Genomic DNA, 18115 nt, shown 5'->3' with positions numbered 1-18115 from the left:
GTCATTTAAACATTTACCCGGTTTTCCTCATGGACTTTTGGCTGAGGATAACTCCTCCTGTGATCTCATAATTTTGGCAGCCAAAGCATATTAAAGAAATATGCTGCTGTTAAAAGGAATTGTTCCATTTAATGTGCCTTGCTAAATTGATCATTTTAATGGCTGCGGGCACATTTTGCTAAGGGAAAGGAACAGCATTTAGACCAGATGCCAAAATCTTAAACTGAGAGTCTTAACCTCTATTGAGGGAGCAGGTTTGATCCATCTCTCCCTGTTTCCAGTGTTATTGGTCATGTTGCCTTTAAAAAAATTTTTTTGAGTTATAAAACACACTAAACAAACGGTTAAATGAATTCAGTTGTGAGAAAGTGAATTAAGTCAGTTACGTGATTTATTACAAAGTGAACACCCTGTAACCACCACCCAGGTCAAGAAATAGAACTTTCCCGGCCTTCTCAGACTCTTCCCAATCGCAAGCCCTCCCTCTCTCTAAGAGTAACCACTATCCCCACTTTTCTAATCCTCACCTCTTTGCCTTTCTTTATGGTTGTAATCACTCAGGTGTGCATCTCTAGACACTATAGTTTAGTCAGGCCAGTGGTAAAAACTTGATATATTGTTTAAGTCTTTCTTAATCTATAGGTTCCTCCTCCATCCTTCTCATGTCCTTAACAGTGTATCTGTTGAAGCAGCCTGACCTTCAGCCTGTATCTTTCAAGTCTAGATGTCGCTGATTGCACCCTCATGGTGCAGTTCAACATGCTCCTCTGTCCTCTGAATTCCCTGCAAATTGGCAGCTGGATCCTGAAGTGTGATGGGATTCAGGTTTGATCCCTTTGGCAAGACTATATACAGCTAGTGTTATGTTCTTCCATCAGGAAGCATGTGATGTCAAGATGTCTGATTTTTGTTCTTTTTTGATTTGAACTATTGATGCTCAGTGCCTAGATCCAGTGTTTTATTAGGGGTCACAAAATGGTGATATTAAATTCTATTATTTTGTTTTCCATTTTTAGCTGGTAAAATTTTATAAGATGATGCTCCCTCTTATCTATTATTTAGTTACCCAGTAGTAAGTTCATATAGGAAACAAGATAAATGCTTGATTTTTTTCCTTTTATTTACCCAGTTTTCAAGATAGTGAATTTGTTCACTGTCTTCCTCAGAAGGGACCGATTAGGTTTTTTTTTTTTCCCTCTTTCATTTCATTTTGAAATCACGGATTTTAACATATTTCATGGGTTTCAATCCGTTACACTTCTTATCTCAAAGCTCAGGTCATGCAGTCTTTGCCAATGGGGATCTCTTCAAGTTTCCTGAGTCCTTTTGACAGAACCCTGGTAGGCTTTGATAGCTACCTTGCTATCTGGTATGTTAAGGTGTTCCAGGGATCCTCCTGGAGTTCTCTTTCTTGCCCCACACCTCGAATCAACCGTTTCTGTCAGAAGCTCTGTTGGTTTTTTTTTTTTAATGGAAAATGGAATTGCTAGATCACAGTCTGGGTGCTAGGAATGCTCATTGTTACCATGATGATCATTGTTTTTAACTTTGCAGTAAACGGGACTAGAATACACATATGTATTTAAAGATATAATACCTTGTGACTTCATCTTAGTATTTCCAGTTCAAATTCAGGACTATAGAGTTTTAACCTAACCTCTTTAATATTACATTTCTGTCTCGTTTCTTCCACACTGAGAATCCTGGTTCTCAAGGACTCAGTGGATGAATTAGAATATCCTGATCTATCTCATTTGCTTTTTCGCAGTGTACATACAGTAGTCTCAGAGTAAAAATACTAGTATCACCACCAATTATGATTACTGAAAATTGTTTTAAAAAACCAACTTTTTAATCTATGCTATCTCTGTTCTCCTGTTTAAAAACGATGTACTCTATATTTTCGAGGTCACATAGCCATTACATTGAACAGCCTCTCCTATCTTAGTTTTTGCAAGTAACCACTTTTAGTGCTCTCCATTGGTCCTCATGCTGATCTCTCTCTAGTCATTTGGATCATCTGAAGCTTCTTTTCTGGTAGACTCTAGACACCAGTAATCTAGAAACCAGCCAGAGAAGGCTCCTTTCAGGACAGGCCCCACACTGCAGAGAGATTCCAAGGAATGGAATCAAATAGGAAAGGCTCATGGGAACAATACTCTCTAAGCTCTTTTATATCAATAATAGCTTGTCTGTGACCTGTGTACCTGAAGGTGAGTTTTTCTGGATAGAAAATCCTTGGTTCTCACTTTTTCCTCAAGTATCTAAATATATTATTCCATTTTTTTTTGGCATCAAGTGTTGCTGGCAAAAAAAAAAAATCAGAAGATAATCTAATTTTCTTCTCTTATAAATTCTATGTTCTTTCTGCCTAGGTGTTCATTAGATTTTTTTCTTAAAATATAGTAATTTTACTAGAATATTGTTGATTATTCTGAGTTGGTGTTCCTAGGTTCGTGATATGCTCCTTCAATACATAGTTTCAAGGTTTTTTTTTTTCAGGAACGTTTTCTTGAATTATAGTTTTTAGTATTTGTTCTGTTTCCTTGCTTTGGTTTTCTCCTTCAGGGACTCCTGTTATCCATATGCTTTATCTTCTTGACCTGTCTTCAGTATTTGTCGATTTCTCTGAACTTTTTTTCCTGCTCATTTCTTTTAGACTAAAAATTTTGTTTTTTACCTTTTATTTCTTTTGGGGCATTATTTGCTGTGTTTATTTGATCATAGGTTCTTTCTTGGTTAGTCTTCATTTTTAAAGTGCTTTTTCTTTTGTTTATAATTTTTTAAATTTCTGCAGCCTTACTTTTGAGTTTTTCAAGTTCTGATTTATAATGTTTCCTGTCTTATATTGTTTTCTTAGTCTTGTATCTTGTTTTGAAATATATGTGATGGTTTTTACCTTTTTTTGAGTATGTCTTCTTAGCATTCTTGTATTGTCTGTAGGGATGTTATTCTGTGCCTTATTCTCTTTTTTTCTTATAGTAATTTTGGGACCCTGATTTTTATTTTCTCTTATTTGTGTGTGAATTCAGTTTTCCTGAGCTTTTAGAAGGTGGCTTGGTTCACGTAGCTGTCCTGACTCACAGGCTCCCCCTTCTGTCACGTTCAGGTAGTGTTCACAAACACGGTGGCTTTCTTGCTGAGGTTTCCTGGTCTGCCTTTATTTGATCTTTCTCATTCTTTTGTCCCTCTTATTTCTGTCCTGCTCGGATTTGATTCCATTCCTTGGACTTTCTCCTCAGTGTGGGGCCTGTCTCAGAAGGGAGCCCTCGCTAGTTGATTTCTAGAGTGTGGGGTCTGGATTGCCCCAGCCCCTTCATGCCTTTTTATTTCAGGCCCCTGCTCACCTGCTGTTGGAGAGGGCAGAACCCCTCCCGGTTTCCACCCTGGTCTCACATGGCCTGCTGTTCTCAGTTCCGTGAGGCGCCCCGTCGCTGCTCCATGATTTTTCCACACAGAGGCTGGGAATACGCAGGTCATGTGGCTGTTGGTGGTTTTCCTCCACCCACTTGCGTTTGGGGGTTATCACCCAGTTTTGTGTCTGAGTTTTTGTTTTGTTACCTGCTTGCTCTGTGTTTTAATGGAGGGACTTAGGAAGATCCCAAAACTACGCTGCTGCTGACACCGCCATCTTCCCAGAATCCTCTGACATTGCCCTTTTCTTGGTATCGCCAGAGTGAGCGTTTTGTAAATTAAACAGTGCTTTGGATGAATCCTCTTCCTAGTTTTTTTCTTCTTTTTTTTAAGCCCTTAAATATGGCACTCGTATTTCAATTGCTTCCTCTCCCCCAAATCCTTTATTATTGTTGGGGTAATTACAAGAAGCTTTTATAGTTGAGCAGTTGAAATGAAATTTTAAAGAAATATTTGGTCTTCTCCTACCCCACCTGCTTCTATACCTCATTTTCCACTTCGCTTTCCTGAAGGTGAAAGAACCCTGTACAATAGATAAATGGTTTCAAACAACACCATTTTTTTTTTTTTTTTACAGAAAAACTCTGTAGTTTCCCAAGCCTAGGCTGTTAGTAGTAACCCAGGAGCTACAAGTAGTAGACAGTATAATGGCCTAGTCCTATGGAGGCAGGATACCGGGAAGAGCCTGTGGCTGGGAGTTCTGAGCACGTGCAGGTCGCTTAGATGCTCTCAGCTGAAGCTTTACATGTAAAATAGTAATAATAATAATGCCAATTGAGAGGCTCAAGAAAGGTATAAATGTATAGTGAGTTATTATATTTTGCCGTGAGTTTTGATATGTACCCTTGGTGGATTCAGTAAGAATATCTTTAGCAAATATTTGGTAGGAAAAATACAATGGAACTAGCTTATCAAATGAACTATGAAAGGGTTAAATTAATTTGAAAAACTGCTTTTCATATTTATAGTTTAATTCCATTAAGACCTAAGCATATTAGTCATTGATTTGTTAATTTTGTGAGTGTTGAGTAAGTGACAGTGATGTCACTTTGATTGCAGTTTTAGGAGAAGGAATTGCCAGCCTGATGGTATGTTCCTTCATCTTTTGGCTTCTTTAAGCAGCCTGAAAGTAAATTATATTGACCTAGTTTACCTTTAATGTCCTACTTTTTGAAGAGACGTTTTATACCAACAGAAAGCAATTAGATAAGCCCTCTTCCCAGAAACTATTCTCTGCTCCTAGGTTTTCCAGATTTTTGGTACTGTGAGTTCCTTTCTCCAACAATATCTTCTCATACAGAGTTTTAACGATTGTGGCTACTAAGTATTTTACTTGGGAAAATTTTAGCTCCAAACAAATAATACAAAGAGCAGCCAAGTTAAGTTTAGTGAACGTTGTTGATTCAATGTTGTCCCTTATCTGCAGGGTAGTAATCAAACAGAAATGCTAAAAATGGCTAATTCAAACAGTGGGGTTGCGTACTTGTGTCTTCCAGAGTCTGGGAGGGGGAAAGATCTTGCAGGCAGAGTAGTCTTATTTGTCTCCAGCAAGATGTTCTGAACGGTCTGAAATGATTAAGTTTAAATGGACACTTTTCCCTTCTCCCAAATCAATCTTACTCCTTTGGAAATCAACAAAAATAAACTCCCTATTTTACACATTTTTGCAAATTTTCCTGATAGAGTTTTGCCTTGAAGTAAACTTGGAAGTGATGTTGTAGTTAGTGATGAGACTGCATTCCCCAGGATTCCTGTCCCTCTCGGTCCGTCAGCGGGGCTTCGTGTTATTTCCATTTTGTACAGATGGCATCTGGGCTGTTTGCCAGTGAGTATTATAACTTTGGCATATCAAAACCCAGCACTCAGTTTTTGATTTTCCCAAAACTACTGCTGTTCTTACTGTCACGGTTCATGTAGGAATGTCCTGACTCTCTACATGCTACCCCTTGGGGTTACTGGGTCAGCGGTTTCTGTAGGGGATTGTACTGCTCTGCAGTTGCTCCAGAATCTGTAAGCCCCTTCCTGTCTCTTAAGATCATCTCTTTCCTTCCTTTTCCTTTTGGAATTGGTTCCTTAGCCTTTAAAAACTATGGCCTTTCGGGGGAGTAGCCCTTTTTATGGCTGTAACTCTAGTGCCTAGCCCAGTAGCAAGTTCATGATGGGCGATTAAAATCAGGAAGCAGTGTCTGGAAACTTTGTGTATGCTTTAAATTTGTGCTGTGTTTGAGAAATGAAACCATCAAACGAATTACTCTTAAAAATTACCACTTGATGCGCGTGCTCCGCTGCTGGCGGCCCGGGTTCGGATCCCGGGTGCGCACCGATGCACCGCTTCTCCAGCCATGCTGAGGCCGCGTCCCACGTACAGCAACTAGAAGGATGTGCAACTATGACATACAACTATCTACTGGGGCTTTGGGGGAAAAATAAATAAATAAATTATAAAAAAAAAAATTACTACTTGAGAGAAACCTAAGTTTCTTACTTTTCCTCACTTTTTTCCTGTTGGAACTGTTCTCTCGGGCTGTCCTTTTTCCATATTCAGAATTTCACCTGTGAAAAGGATGCCAGTGATACAGCAGTTCCTGAACATGAGCTGAAAGTTGTTTTTTCCAGAACTAGGATGGGTTTGCACTGACGGATTCGCTTTTTCATCTGGAAGCCCTTGGGACTGATTGCGTTTTTTCAAAACAAAACAATACATTGCCATAGTAATGTGCTGTCCAAATAGAAAATTTCAGGAACACGCAGTATTATTTAACAAAACAAAACAGAAAATCAAGTGGAGGGAGGAGAGCTCGTAGGCCGTGCTGCCCACTCTGAGCACAGCCCAGGATGTTGGGTGCTGTTTTTCTCTCCGCTCGCTGTGTGTGTTTTTGAAGAAGCCGATTGGTATTACAGCACCAGCCTGTAGCCATGGAACCGAGACAAGCATGGAGCTCAGAGCTGTTCCCATTTGTGCTTACTGGCCTAGGCATGAACTGGAGCTTTCACACGTATGATATCTTGGACATAAATTAGGTAGTTGGGTACAGTGCTGAATTAATTTGAAGACAAGAGTCATGAAAGAAATCCTGATGTTCACACCTGGAGATATATTTGGGGTCATAGTGGTCATAGTAACAACAAGAAAAATAATCGTGAATATATGGTAGACGTTTTTTCTGCCAAGCTCTGCTTTAAGCCTTTGTGTGTGTGATTATATTTAATCCTTGTAGCAGCACAGCAAGACAGGAGTATGTCCCAGTTTATAGCTTGGGAAACACGGACCCAGCGAGCGACAGTTTTGTCAAAGGCCGCCCATGTGCAATATTTCACATTAGGGTAGTGCAGAGCTGATGCTGTCCCCAGTATCAAACAAGGAAATTGAGGCTGCTGGAAGTGAAGTCCCCTCTTAATGCTAGCATGGCCAGTTAGTGTCCCGCTCTCAGGGACCCCGAGTCTTCTGACATCCAGGCCAGTGTCCTTTGCGCCATACCAGCCTCCGCCCTAGATTATGCACCGGAAGACTAAGCACGTTCTGACTGGGGCTTCTGCTCTTTGTTGTCCCCACGCTGCAGGAGGCGAGGCCTCTCAGCCCACACTGGAAGGCCATTGCCCGGAGCAGCAGACAGCCCCAAAAGGGCAGAGAGCCTGCTAATGACAGGCCTGTGAGCAGGGCCAGTGGGCACCAGGCGGGGGGGTGTACACTTCTGTGGAAAGACTTACAGATCTGATCTGCCAGCTCTTTCCACAGTCCACAATGGAGAACATGACCTTTATTTACCAGCAGAGGCAAGAGTGCTATCGTCTTTTCATTTTGTTTCACAGACTTTTCCAGTCGCTTTCTCCTCCCACTGTAAATCCTCGTGCCTTTGTTACCTTTTTAACTCGGGTGCCTTTTCCCTGTCAGCCCGCAGCCAGCCTCTTTGGGGCACCCACTTTTTAGAAAATTGCTATATGCATCTGTGTTTCTTATTTTCAAACTGGATACTTGATTTCTTTCCTTCTTCATCCCCTTACTCCTTTCCTTCTTTCTCGTGTCACCTAACTCCTGTTCATCCTTAGAGGTCCTCTGCTCAGGGAACCTTCCTGGGAACACCAAACTGGGATAGCAAGAAGGTAGCCTCGTGACCTTTGCATTTTCGTTCAGACTGGGCTTATACCAGCCCAGCATGGGTTACATACGCTGTGTGCTTTCCTAGTGCAAATGCAAGAAACAGCAATTGCTAACATTTGTTGAGAGCCTGCCTTATGCCAGGCATTATTCTAAATGCTTTGGATTCACGTTACCACAGTGCTCCTCAAAACAAGCCCAGTGAGAGGAGGTTCATCATTACTCCTGTTTTATAGATGAGGAAACTTAAGGACCAGAAAGCTTAGGTGAGCGTCCCCGAGGTCACACAGCTGATGCGTGGCAGAATCAGGAAGTGAGCAGCCTCTTCTACTTCTGGAGCCCCTGTTCTTAGCCCATGGACTGTCTCTACATTTTGGGGGCCCTGACTGTGTGCCAGGCACCGTCCTAGGGCTTCAGTAGCTCCTTTAAGCTCCCAGCAGCCCTAGGAGGTATAGGTACTGTTTCCTCTGTGCACGGGCATATTGTTTGCCCGTGACCACCCAGGCAGTGGCCAGGCAGGATTTGCACCAGGGCCCGTTTGGCTCCAGAGTCCTCTGTGTCACACCCGTTGTCCTGCTGTCTTTGGTTTTTGGTCTCACAGAAGTCACTACTTTCTGTTAGACCGTGAACCCCTCCAGAGTAGGGTCTGTGTGCAGTCACCCTGTCCTCCCTTGCCTGGTGGTGGGCCTCCCTTACAGTGGCTGCTCCAGAAATGTGCTGCGTGAGTGAGTAAGCAAGGTAGTGAAATGGGTTAGGTACCTGTATGCGTGCATACACCTAGTCGAGGGAGCCGCAGAAGCCACCACAAGGCAGAGGAAGACGGAACAGAGCGTTGCCTCGCTCTGCAAGTTAGCTAACAAACGTTTTGCTCCGTCACTACAGTTTCCTCTCAGTCTAAGGAGCAGATGGATGAAGGAGAAGCTAGAGAAAGGGAAGGATGAGGTCCCATGATGAGCTCTGCTTCCGCCCTCCTGGTTACGATGGGAAGTACCGATCATAACTGAAGCCCCCGGTCCCTCCGCGCCTCATTAGGGAGTTAGAAAACGCACTGTTGCATCTTGGTCAGAGTCCCACATGGAGGCTTTGCAATCCTTGAAGACAACCCAGCAGCCCGTGGTTATGGTGCCACCTGGAGATGGCAGGTGGTATTACCATCCTTTCAGTTCGGGACACGGGTCGGAATTCATCTTGCAAAATGCATTTCCTCTTGAGTGAGTAAAGTCCCATTTTGTAATTGTTTCTCTGCTGACTTCATGCTTTGATCAAATCAGTAGTTGTTTTCTATTTCTTCTGTTCAGAAATTCAGTCCTGCTTTATACTCAGGTAGCCAAGTTCCCTTTGGAGCTGTTTTACTGATGCTAAGCCTTGAGTAAAGGGTGTGTTTCAGGATGAGAGCAGGCATGGAGCGCTGGGGGTGGTGGGCAGAGGCCACACTCCAAGGAGAGCGTGGGTTGAGGCCTGTTGGGGGGAGGGGGATTGGTCGGGGGAGGGGTACAGGGGGCAACGTGGGCATCCCTTTGCCTTCTACGCTTGTTCCCGTCTGCTGTGTTTACAATTTGCTGAAGGAGGAGGGTTCAGTGGAAATTAGGTGACGTTCTAACTTTGGGCCCTCGAAGGCAGGTTTATTTTGCCATGACTTGCGTAAGGGGTTATATTTAGCCCAGGCAGTATTTAGCTGTAAACACGATTGATCATTTAGTGCATGACTTTTTCCTGTTCTTCCGGATGGTGGACTTTTTCTTCTAATTTTTTGCAGGACAGCAGGCTGAGCTGAACCTTAAACACTCATCTAATCCAGACCTCTGCCTTCCCCTAAGCAATTGAAAACAGACAGTTGTTTGTCTCCTCCTTAAAAATCCCCAACAAAGGAAAATTCTGTTTCTCACTTGTTCCACTGTTGAGCATGATTTTTCACTGGCAAGTTCTACATATTTCAAATGAACTAGTTCCTTAATTTTGGTGGTAAATTTACTTATGTTAATCTTCATACGTAAGAAGATAATTATTTTAAACTTTAGCCTTTTCAAACTTAATATCTGGTTTTCTACGGGGTTCTCGCTGCTCCTCAGCTTAGCTGTGATTCAGTGCCTTTCTTCTTAGAGGGTGTTTCTTAACCTTTTAAAAGCCAAGGTTTCCGTTGTTGAACATAAAGTCTCTTGTTCCTTCCACTCTGGTGATTTTCCTGTTCCCCAGGCGTGTCCCCACCCCAGTTAGGATATGTTGAATCTTCTGTGTTGCTTCACCATCAAGAGGATTTTTTAAATTACTTTGTTGGGATATAATTCACATACTGTTCACCCATTTAAACTGTACAATTCAGTGGTCTTTAGTATAGTCACAGATATGTACACCCATCACCACAGACAATTGTAGGATATTTTCACCACCTCAAAAAGAAATCCAATATCCTTTAGCTATCACTACCCCCTACTACCCCAGCACCAAGCAACCACTATTCTACTTTCTGTCTCTATATTTTTCTATTCTGGACATTTCATATACACAGAATCCTACAGTATGTGATCTTTTGTGACTGTCTTCTTAGCATAATATTTTCAAGCTTTATCCATGTTGTAGCATGTATCAGCACTTAATTCCTTTTTGTGGCTAAATAATATTCGGTTGTATAGATATATCACGTTTTGTTTATCCTTTTATGAGTCACTGGACATTTGGGTTGTTTCCACCTTTTGGCTACTGTGAATAACGCTGCTATGGACATTCGTGTACAAGCTTTTGTGTGGATTGTATTTTCATTTTTCTGGGTAGATACCCAGGAGTGGTGTTGCTGGGTCGTATGGTAACCCTGTGTTTAATCGTTGGAGGAACTGCCAGACCGTTTTCTGAAGTGACTGCACCGTTTTACACTCCCAGCAGTAGTGTGTGAGGGCTCTGATGCTCCACAGCCTCCCCAACACTCATCATCTGTCTTTTTGATTCCAGCCTCCTAGTGGGAGTGAAGTGGTGGTTTATTATGGTTTTGATTTGCGTTTCCCCAATGACTCTTAACATTGAACATCTTTTCATGTACTTTTTCTCCATTTCTATATCTTCCTTGAAGAAATGTCTATTTAGATTCCTTGGCCATTTTTAAAATTGGGTTATGTTCCTTTTGAATTGTAAGAGTTTTTGATATATTCTAGATAGAAGTTCCTTATCAGATATATGACTTGCAGATTATTTTCTCCCATTTTCTGGGGTGTCTTTTCACTTTCTTGATCATATCCTTTGAAACACAAAAGTTTTTAATTTTGATGAGGTCCAATTTATCCATTTTTTTTTGTAAGATTTGTTTTCTATCGTACATGTTACAAAACTATTAGATATATTTTCATTTTCTAAATGTAAAATTGTAGAAAATATGATGTTTTAAAAACTGCACCATCCCCCGAGAGCCCTTGGCCTGTGGGTGGAGTTTGCTCTCCCCTCAAGACCCATGGACCTCGCTAGGGGATTTCACCCCACTGCCTCTTTTCACGGGTGCTTCAGTTTTGTCACATTTTTCTGTCAATTTTTTTGCTTGCTTTTAACTGGAGAGTTTTGAACTTAGCAGAGAATTTAGAATAAAATCTTAATATTAAATAAAAGTGGAGAGGTAATGTTTTGTAGGCCTTATGGATGTTCCGATCTTTAATATCCTATTACATTTTAAAACAGCTGTACCGTCATTTCACAATATTCTGCCTTTCGTCCAAAGACCATTGTACGTTCTGTTTATGCAGAGCAAGTCTTCAAACGGGATGGCCACAGTAAATGTGATCGTGAAAGGCGATGGCTTTCATATGGATCCTTTCTTCTTTTCCAATAGGTGTGGCAGATCCCAGAAAATGGACTCACCCTTTCCCTGACCGAACCTGTGGTGATTCTAGAAGGCCACTCAAAGAGAGTTGGCATCGTGGCCTGGCACCCGACGGCCCGCAACGTGCTTCTTAGCGCAGGTGGGAGCTAAGCGGTCCTCTCCTTTCCCCTTGCCGTCGCTTCTCGCAGCCCTTCGTGGGGAGGGCACAGCAAATGCATTTTGACTCTGTGCTGTACGGCTTTGAAGCAGGTCATTAGGAATCCAGGATGAGGTGCTGAGATGCAGTGGTTCCCCAGCCCGCACTTGTGCGCGCGCGCACGTGTGTGTGGCTGTGTTAGGGCCACTTGGACAGTCTGATGGAAGCTGTGGCCTTCCTGCTTAGAAAAATGGACAGATACATACTTACCTGTAATTTCAGCAGATCAGTGCTTTCTGCTGGGGCCCTCCGTGGACCACAGTGTTAGTTACTCCTGATGGAGGAGAGGGAACCCGGGTGGGAGCCAGGAGCCCTCTGTTCCAGCTCTGGTGTTGCTGCCAACGTTGGAGGGATCCTGTTAGGCAAATATCCTCCTTCTTTTTAAAAAATACTTTCATTTTTCTCCTTATACAAGTAGTACGTGTATGTTATAGAGAATATATGTAAACAAAAGGCAGAAAATAAAAATCACTTGTAATCCCACCACCCAGAGGGAACATCATTATTACCACTTGGACGTTTCTTTCCAGAAGGTGTTCCTGTGCACATAGGTAATTGATTTTACACACACAGATGGGTTCAGACACTTTGCACGTGACCTGCTTTCTGCACTTAGTGGTACACTGTGGTCCTTTTCATGTGCCGTTAAATGTTCTTCCTATGATATTTTTAACGACTCCGTTAATAGTCAGTTATCTGGATACCTCAGTTTATTTAATCAGTCCCCTATTTCTGGCTGTTGAGCTTGTTCTGATCTTTCACTTTAAACAGTGCTTCACTGACCCCTGGTGACCAAGGTCTGCTGTTCCTGTTGTTTTCCCATTTGAGTGGTTTCCAAGTTTTAGCTTACAGAAATCTTTTTCTTTGTCTAAAATTGAGATTTTATCTTCTTTTATAGAAGGAACACAACAGGCATAGAGGAGCTTTGTGGGATGTTGGAAATGTTCCTTATCTTGATTGTGATGGTGGCTACATGAATATATACATTTGTCAAAATGAATGTATACTTAAAATGGGTACATTGTATTATATGTAAATTATACCTTAATAAAATTGGTTTATTAAAAAAGCAATACTAATGTTAGTAGTAGAATTTTAAAGATCTTTCCTCTCACCAGTAAAAAGGAGTGTGGCGGGGCAGTTCAGTTTCTAACTGGGAATAAAGGGTGTTTATAATATAGTGAGTTAAATAAAAAATTTAATGCCAGGGACCTATTGGAACCGAGAACTACTTTTCAAAAAAGATGCTACATAGGATTCTCTTTTTTAAAATCACAATTGGGGCCGGCCCGGTGGCGCAAGCGGTTAAGTGCGCATGCTCCACTGTGGTGGCCCGGGGTTCGCCGGTTCGGATCCCGGGCGCGCACCGACGCACCACTTGTCAGGCCATGCTGTGGCGGTGTCCCATATAAAGTGGAGGAAGATGGGCATGGATGTTAGCCCAGGGCCAGTCTTCCTCAGCAAAAAAAGAGGATTGGCAGATGTTCGCACAGGGCTGATCTTGCTCACAAATAAAATAAAATAAAATAAAATCACAATTGACTATACCTGGGAACCCTTCTGACATTCTACTCAGACTCTCAGTCTGATAAGGAGAGAAAACAATTCCAAAGGTGGAATTGCATCATGGAAAATTCCTGCTTCTTATCGAGGTCAGACGTAGGGTATCCTGAGCAGACCGGCCCCTGTTCTCCCTTTTACAAGCAAAGGAGAAAGGTTAGCTGTGGGGCTATGCATGTTTAAGACCACGTGATACACCCTGGTGGCCACCATTACCTGTTTGCCCGTGGTGAACGAGGCAGAGGGGTGAGGTCTCCATCCCAGAGTTCAGCTCTAACTTTTCATACTGTGGTGCATACTGTTTTTCTGCAATTTCCTACCTGGAACCCGTTGGCACCTTAAGTGTCCTGGGTGTTAGTGACTGATTTTTCTAAAGTGCTTGCAAAATTAATTTACTGGCAAAAATTCACCTTCAGGACGTCCATCTCTTATTTTGCTTCATCCTGAACTAATATCCTGGAAGCCATGACAACAAAAAGCCTCTTTTTAGAGTGGCCTTGGGGGTTTGGGGCCAACCCTTGAAGGACAGAGTTGATGAGCTGAGGGGTTGTGGCCCCATCGACATCTTGGCCTCTTCAGGGATCGGTTCCTGAATCTACGTGCCTACAGCTTGGGCTTCTCAAATCAGCCCAGTCTTGGTCTGTTTTTCTCCTGTTCTAAAGATAAAGATCTGTTGTGAGCAAATGGTTAGGCCAGTCTTTGCATTTCCCTTTCACTTACTGTAACTTACCAAGACGTGTTTTACAACATCATTGATTTGAATAACCTGCCATCGTCTATTTTTGTTGAGTGTTCTAAACAATTATTTAAACTCTTTATTTTTAGTTTCTCTGGAAAAGAAATAAGCTGTATTCATTCTGATGCTAGTTTTACTAGACAGGGAAACTTACGGTCACTTGGGGTCTACCAGCCCAGTTAACTCTTAAAAAAACATAAGATTCTATTTTCTTATAGTTCTTTGTTTTTGTTTGGTGGTGGTTTTGTTTGTTTCATATGAACCCAAACTTAACAAGCTGTGTTTTTCCTTTAACACTATTTCTTTTATACAAATGTCTTTTTTCTTTGTCACTTCAGTTTTTAACCCCCAGTAAGCAGGGCCTCTTACAATCATCACCGTCCTTCAGTGCATCTATGTCCTCCCTGTTTTATTTGTAGTTTTCATAAATGTGTTGTTGTGCAGTGTTGTAGTCTCTGAGCGGCGTGGTTTTGCTTGCTTTTAGGCTGCGATAATGCCGTCATCATCTGGAACGTGGGGACGGGGGAGGCCCTTGTAAACCTGGACGATATGCATTCAGACATGATTTACAACGTAAGCTGGAACCGGAATGGCAGTCTGATCTGCACGGCTTCCAAAGACAAGAAAGTGCGAGTGATCGATCCTAGGAAACAAGAGATTGTTGCTGTGAGTATTCTTAGGACAAAACACCCGGTATTTGTAGCGCTTCAGTGAGTGTGAGCTGTCTGCTTTTTACGGTGGGCTGCGGAGGCTGCGCTGCTCGTCTTTGGGCCCTTACTGTGTGCGCGCGCCCAACTGTGAAGCTGAAAAGGCTCGTACAGGCTTCTGCCGCCCGACCTCACTTCCCTTCAGTTGTACATTTCTCGCTTTTACCCAAGTCTTCTCTCTCACTTGGTGACCATCTTTCACAAAGAAGCAAAGTTTTTACCAGTTCACTAGAGTCCTTGAGAATTTATAAGTCTAAATCAGCTAACCTAAACTGTTAACTGCATTCCTGGCTTAGTACTGAATATTGATGAATTGGTTCCCTACTCTGTTCCAGAAACGATTGTTGAAGTGCCTTACAAAGACACAGCAGGTTCTTTCAACAGCTCAGGGTCTTAGTTTCTGCCACCTAAACTAGGCCTCAACAGAATCACATATTGTGACAAAAGATGGACATTTGGGACTTGAGTCAGGGTTGAAACTGCAGGTGTTGAGTCCAAGAGTGCCTCACTTGAGCCCCACCCTGAGGCCCTGTGATGGCCCTTCTCAGACGTGGGGGTTCTTCAGCAGCATTGCTCCTCAAGAGTCGGGTGATAGTCGTGGCTAGTGCTCATTGAGCACTGGGGACTTGCCCAGCCCCATGCAGAGGGCGCTCTCCACTAGAACCTTCCAGTGGTCAGTGCTGGTGCACTCACTGAACAAAAGACGCTAAGGAAGGGGTTAACTAAACAGGACTTCTTCCTGTCCTTTAAGGTTGGTGGAAACTATAGGGGGTGTCCAACCTCAGGGTGTTATCCTCTCAAGAAACAGACATCTGGCAGAGGCCTTGCATGTGTTTGCTTTTTGCAGAGCATGGTCCTGGGTCGGCAGCAGGGCACGGTGGAGAGAATGAGGCTTTCAAGTCAGCCCCTGGCACTCGCGCTTGCTCACTAGCTGAGGGGCCTTGACTGCATCCCTGAGTGTCTCTGTGTTTCCTCACCTGACGGGGGAGGGGGTTAATACACACACACACGCGTGCACTCACACTTTCACGCGTGCGCACACACATGCACTCACACAGAGACTCACACGCGCGCTCACACACTCTCACATACGCGCGCGCGCGCACACGCTAACCTGAATGGCTCGTGGGCTGTGGTTGGGTTCAGATGTGAGCCCCCAGCCTCCCACCTGACCTTTCCTTCTTGCAGTCTGAATGTGTGTAATGTGCCCCTTTGCTCTTTCTTCCCCAGGAGAAGGAGAAAGCACATGAAGGAGCAAGACCCATGAGAGCCATCTTTCTGGCTGACGGGAATGTCTTTACCACTGGTTTCAGCCGCATGAGCGAGCGGCAGCTGGCCCTCTGGAATCCGGTATGCCCCTCCCGGCCTTCCCACTGGCTGACTCTTGAGCTTTCTCTCCTTTCTGATCAGGTCTTTGGGTTGCTTGTAGATTATAGGATTCTTAGTCTAGTTCTCTGAACTGCTGCTTGTCTTAAATTGGATGTGAAGTTCTCATCCTTGCTGGAGACTTATTGCTGAATGTATTTCAAAAATGCATTCTTGATATTCCCGAGGAGTCTGTGTTGACTATATTTTTTTAGAAAGAATGCATGAAGAATCCAGTGTTTTAGACTTGGGAAACAAATTCTAAACTTATATTTTATAAAGAATATGATCAAATGTCTAAATCAAAAGTCATGTTTAGGAAAGTGTTTAGAATAGCATAAGTGAAAAAAAAAATACTAAACTGTATATATGGTCCTATCTCAATCTGTGTACATGTGTGGGAAGGAAATAGACCAAAATGGTCATTGTTTCTGCCACCCACTGGACTGTGGGATTATGGAATATGGAGTGATTTTTATGTTCTTCCCGTATCTTTTAACTTTATAAAGAACATATATTTGTTTTATAATACGAAAAAAGTACCATTAAAAAGGAAAATAGTCACAAAGGAGAAGGGTTCTCATCTTTCTCATGGGCTCACACTGATGTGTGCATTAATTGTTGTCAAATTGACACAACTTTCAGTGGGTTGGAGCCCGTCTAGTATCCCAGCGGTATTTACGTGTATGAATATTTTATGTGCGTTGTTCAAACTTTCATTATTCTAGGGAAGTGGCTAACAGGGATAAAAGAATGTATAATATTACAAAAATTCATCTTTTAAAAATGTGTGAGTATATATGTGTGTGTGTGTATATACATATATATTTTTTCCTCTCAGAAAAATATGCAGGAACCAATTGCTCTTCATGAAATGGACACTAGCAATGGGGTGTTGCTGCCCTTCTATGACCCGGACACCAGTATCATTTACCTATGTGGAAAGGTAAACAGTAGTTTTGATGTTTGACATTAAATTTAATCTTGTAGGAAGGAAAAGTTTATCCTTCAGAAATTTAGGAGATAGACAATGTATTGTATCATTGTAACATTTTAATTTGGTGTGTGTGTGTGTGCGCGCGTGCACGTATGTGCGCGTGTGTCTTAAGCTACAGTAAGGACAGATTTATGTGTTAGGTCCTGAGACTGGCCCGTCTGTAACTTGCCACTGTGGGCATCCCAGGCCGTGTCCAGTGCTGCTGACTGCAGCGGGGTTGGGCTGGGCGTAGGGGCAGGTGCTGGCAGGGAGGTCTCTGCTCGGGACCCTCTGGTGAGAACAAGAGGACCTGCGGGCGCCTTTGCACCTGCTGGTGCGCGTGGTTGGGGGTTTCAGGTGCTCTGTACTGGGACCAGTCTGCTGTGTCTAGTGCTAACGAGGAAAGAGAACAGGAGCTTCCGAGGGCTCAGAGACTCTCCAGGGTTCCTGTTCCCAGAGCTCAGCCTTAGGCCCTGGGTTGAAAATGTGCGGCCTGACGAAAGTTTCAGGAGGTGACAGTTGCTACGGGAAGACCCCACACTGAACCCAACGAACCTACCCTCCTGCCTTATGATCTCCCCCTAACTAAAGTGTTGGTAGCTTTATTTTTACTGTTATTATCATTTCATTTTAGTAGGCAGTAACCTCAGTATTCCTCATTCTTTTGTAGGTTCAGTTTTTCTTAGCATTTGTAGTTGAAATAAATGAATTAATAAAACTGGAGCTGTTGACGTGGTGTCTTCCCCCAAACCTGTTAGGGAGCCAGTTGCTGGGTGAAGCTGGGGTGCTTTACTTTTTTGCACAGCTGACTGAGCGTGCTGCAGGCCTGCTTTACATTTTGATAGGTCAGTTACTTAGAAACTGAGATGGTGTCCATTTCCTTGAAAGACACTTTACTTTAGATGATAACAGCTGCCGGAGACTGCATCAAAACAAACAAAAGGAGCAGCTCCCCGGATGCTGTTAACGCTAGGTGGGAAATTATTTTGAGCATGCAGAAAACAAATAGTTTGCGATCAGCTTCTTTATCGTTGCCTAGATATTTACAACATTGAAACAAATGGAAATCATGAGAACTGAGAGCATTGTTAGGGCATAATACTGCCTAGCTATTTATATCATATATATGAGATATATGTATATATGATATATACATACACATACACACACGCACACACATTTCTCCTCTCCCAGGCAGGATTGCTTTCGTTGTTCAGGTTGGTGTAACTGTGTAACAGTTATTTATACTTAGAGAGACTAGCATAT

General features: G+C 42.8%; 1 protein-coding gene across 3 annotated transcripts in view; it reads left to right on the top strand.

The window, feature by feature from the left end:
* CORO1C (coronin 1C) overlaps positions 1 to 18115 on the top strand; it is a 73239-nt gene that overhangs the window by 46671 nt on the left and 8453 nt on the right. For all 3 annotated transcript variants that reach the window (XM_087424049.1, XM_087424047.1, XM_087424048.1), the window contains exons 4-7: positions 11319 to 11448; positions 14286 to 14467; positions 15739 to 15858; positions 16715 to 16819. In XM_087424049.1, the coding sequence (XP_087280175.1) occupies positions 11319 to 11448; positions 14286 to 14467; positions 15739 to 15858; positions 16715 to 16819 (537 nt within the window). The remainder of the gene's footprint in view (positions 1 to 11318; positions 11449 to 14285; positions 14468 to 15738; positions 15859 to 16714; positions 16820 to 18115) is intronic.

The sequence above is a fragment of the Ceratotherium simum genome, chromosome 35 (genome assembly GCF_057802395.1).
Source record: "Ceratotherium simum simum isolate JZ-2026a chromosome 35, ASM5780239v1, whole genome shotgun sequence".
Lineage (NCBI taxonomy): Eukaryota > Metazoa > Chordata > Mammalia > Perissodactyla > Rhinocerotidae > Ceratotherium > Ceratotherium simum.
This window is presented reverse-complemented; position numbering and strand designations above follow the sequence as displayed.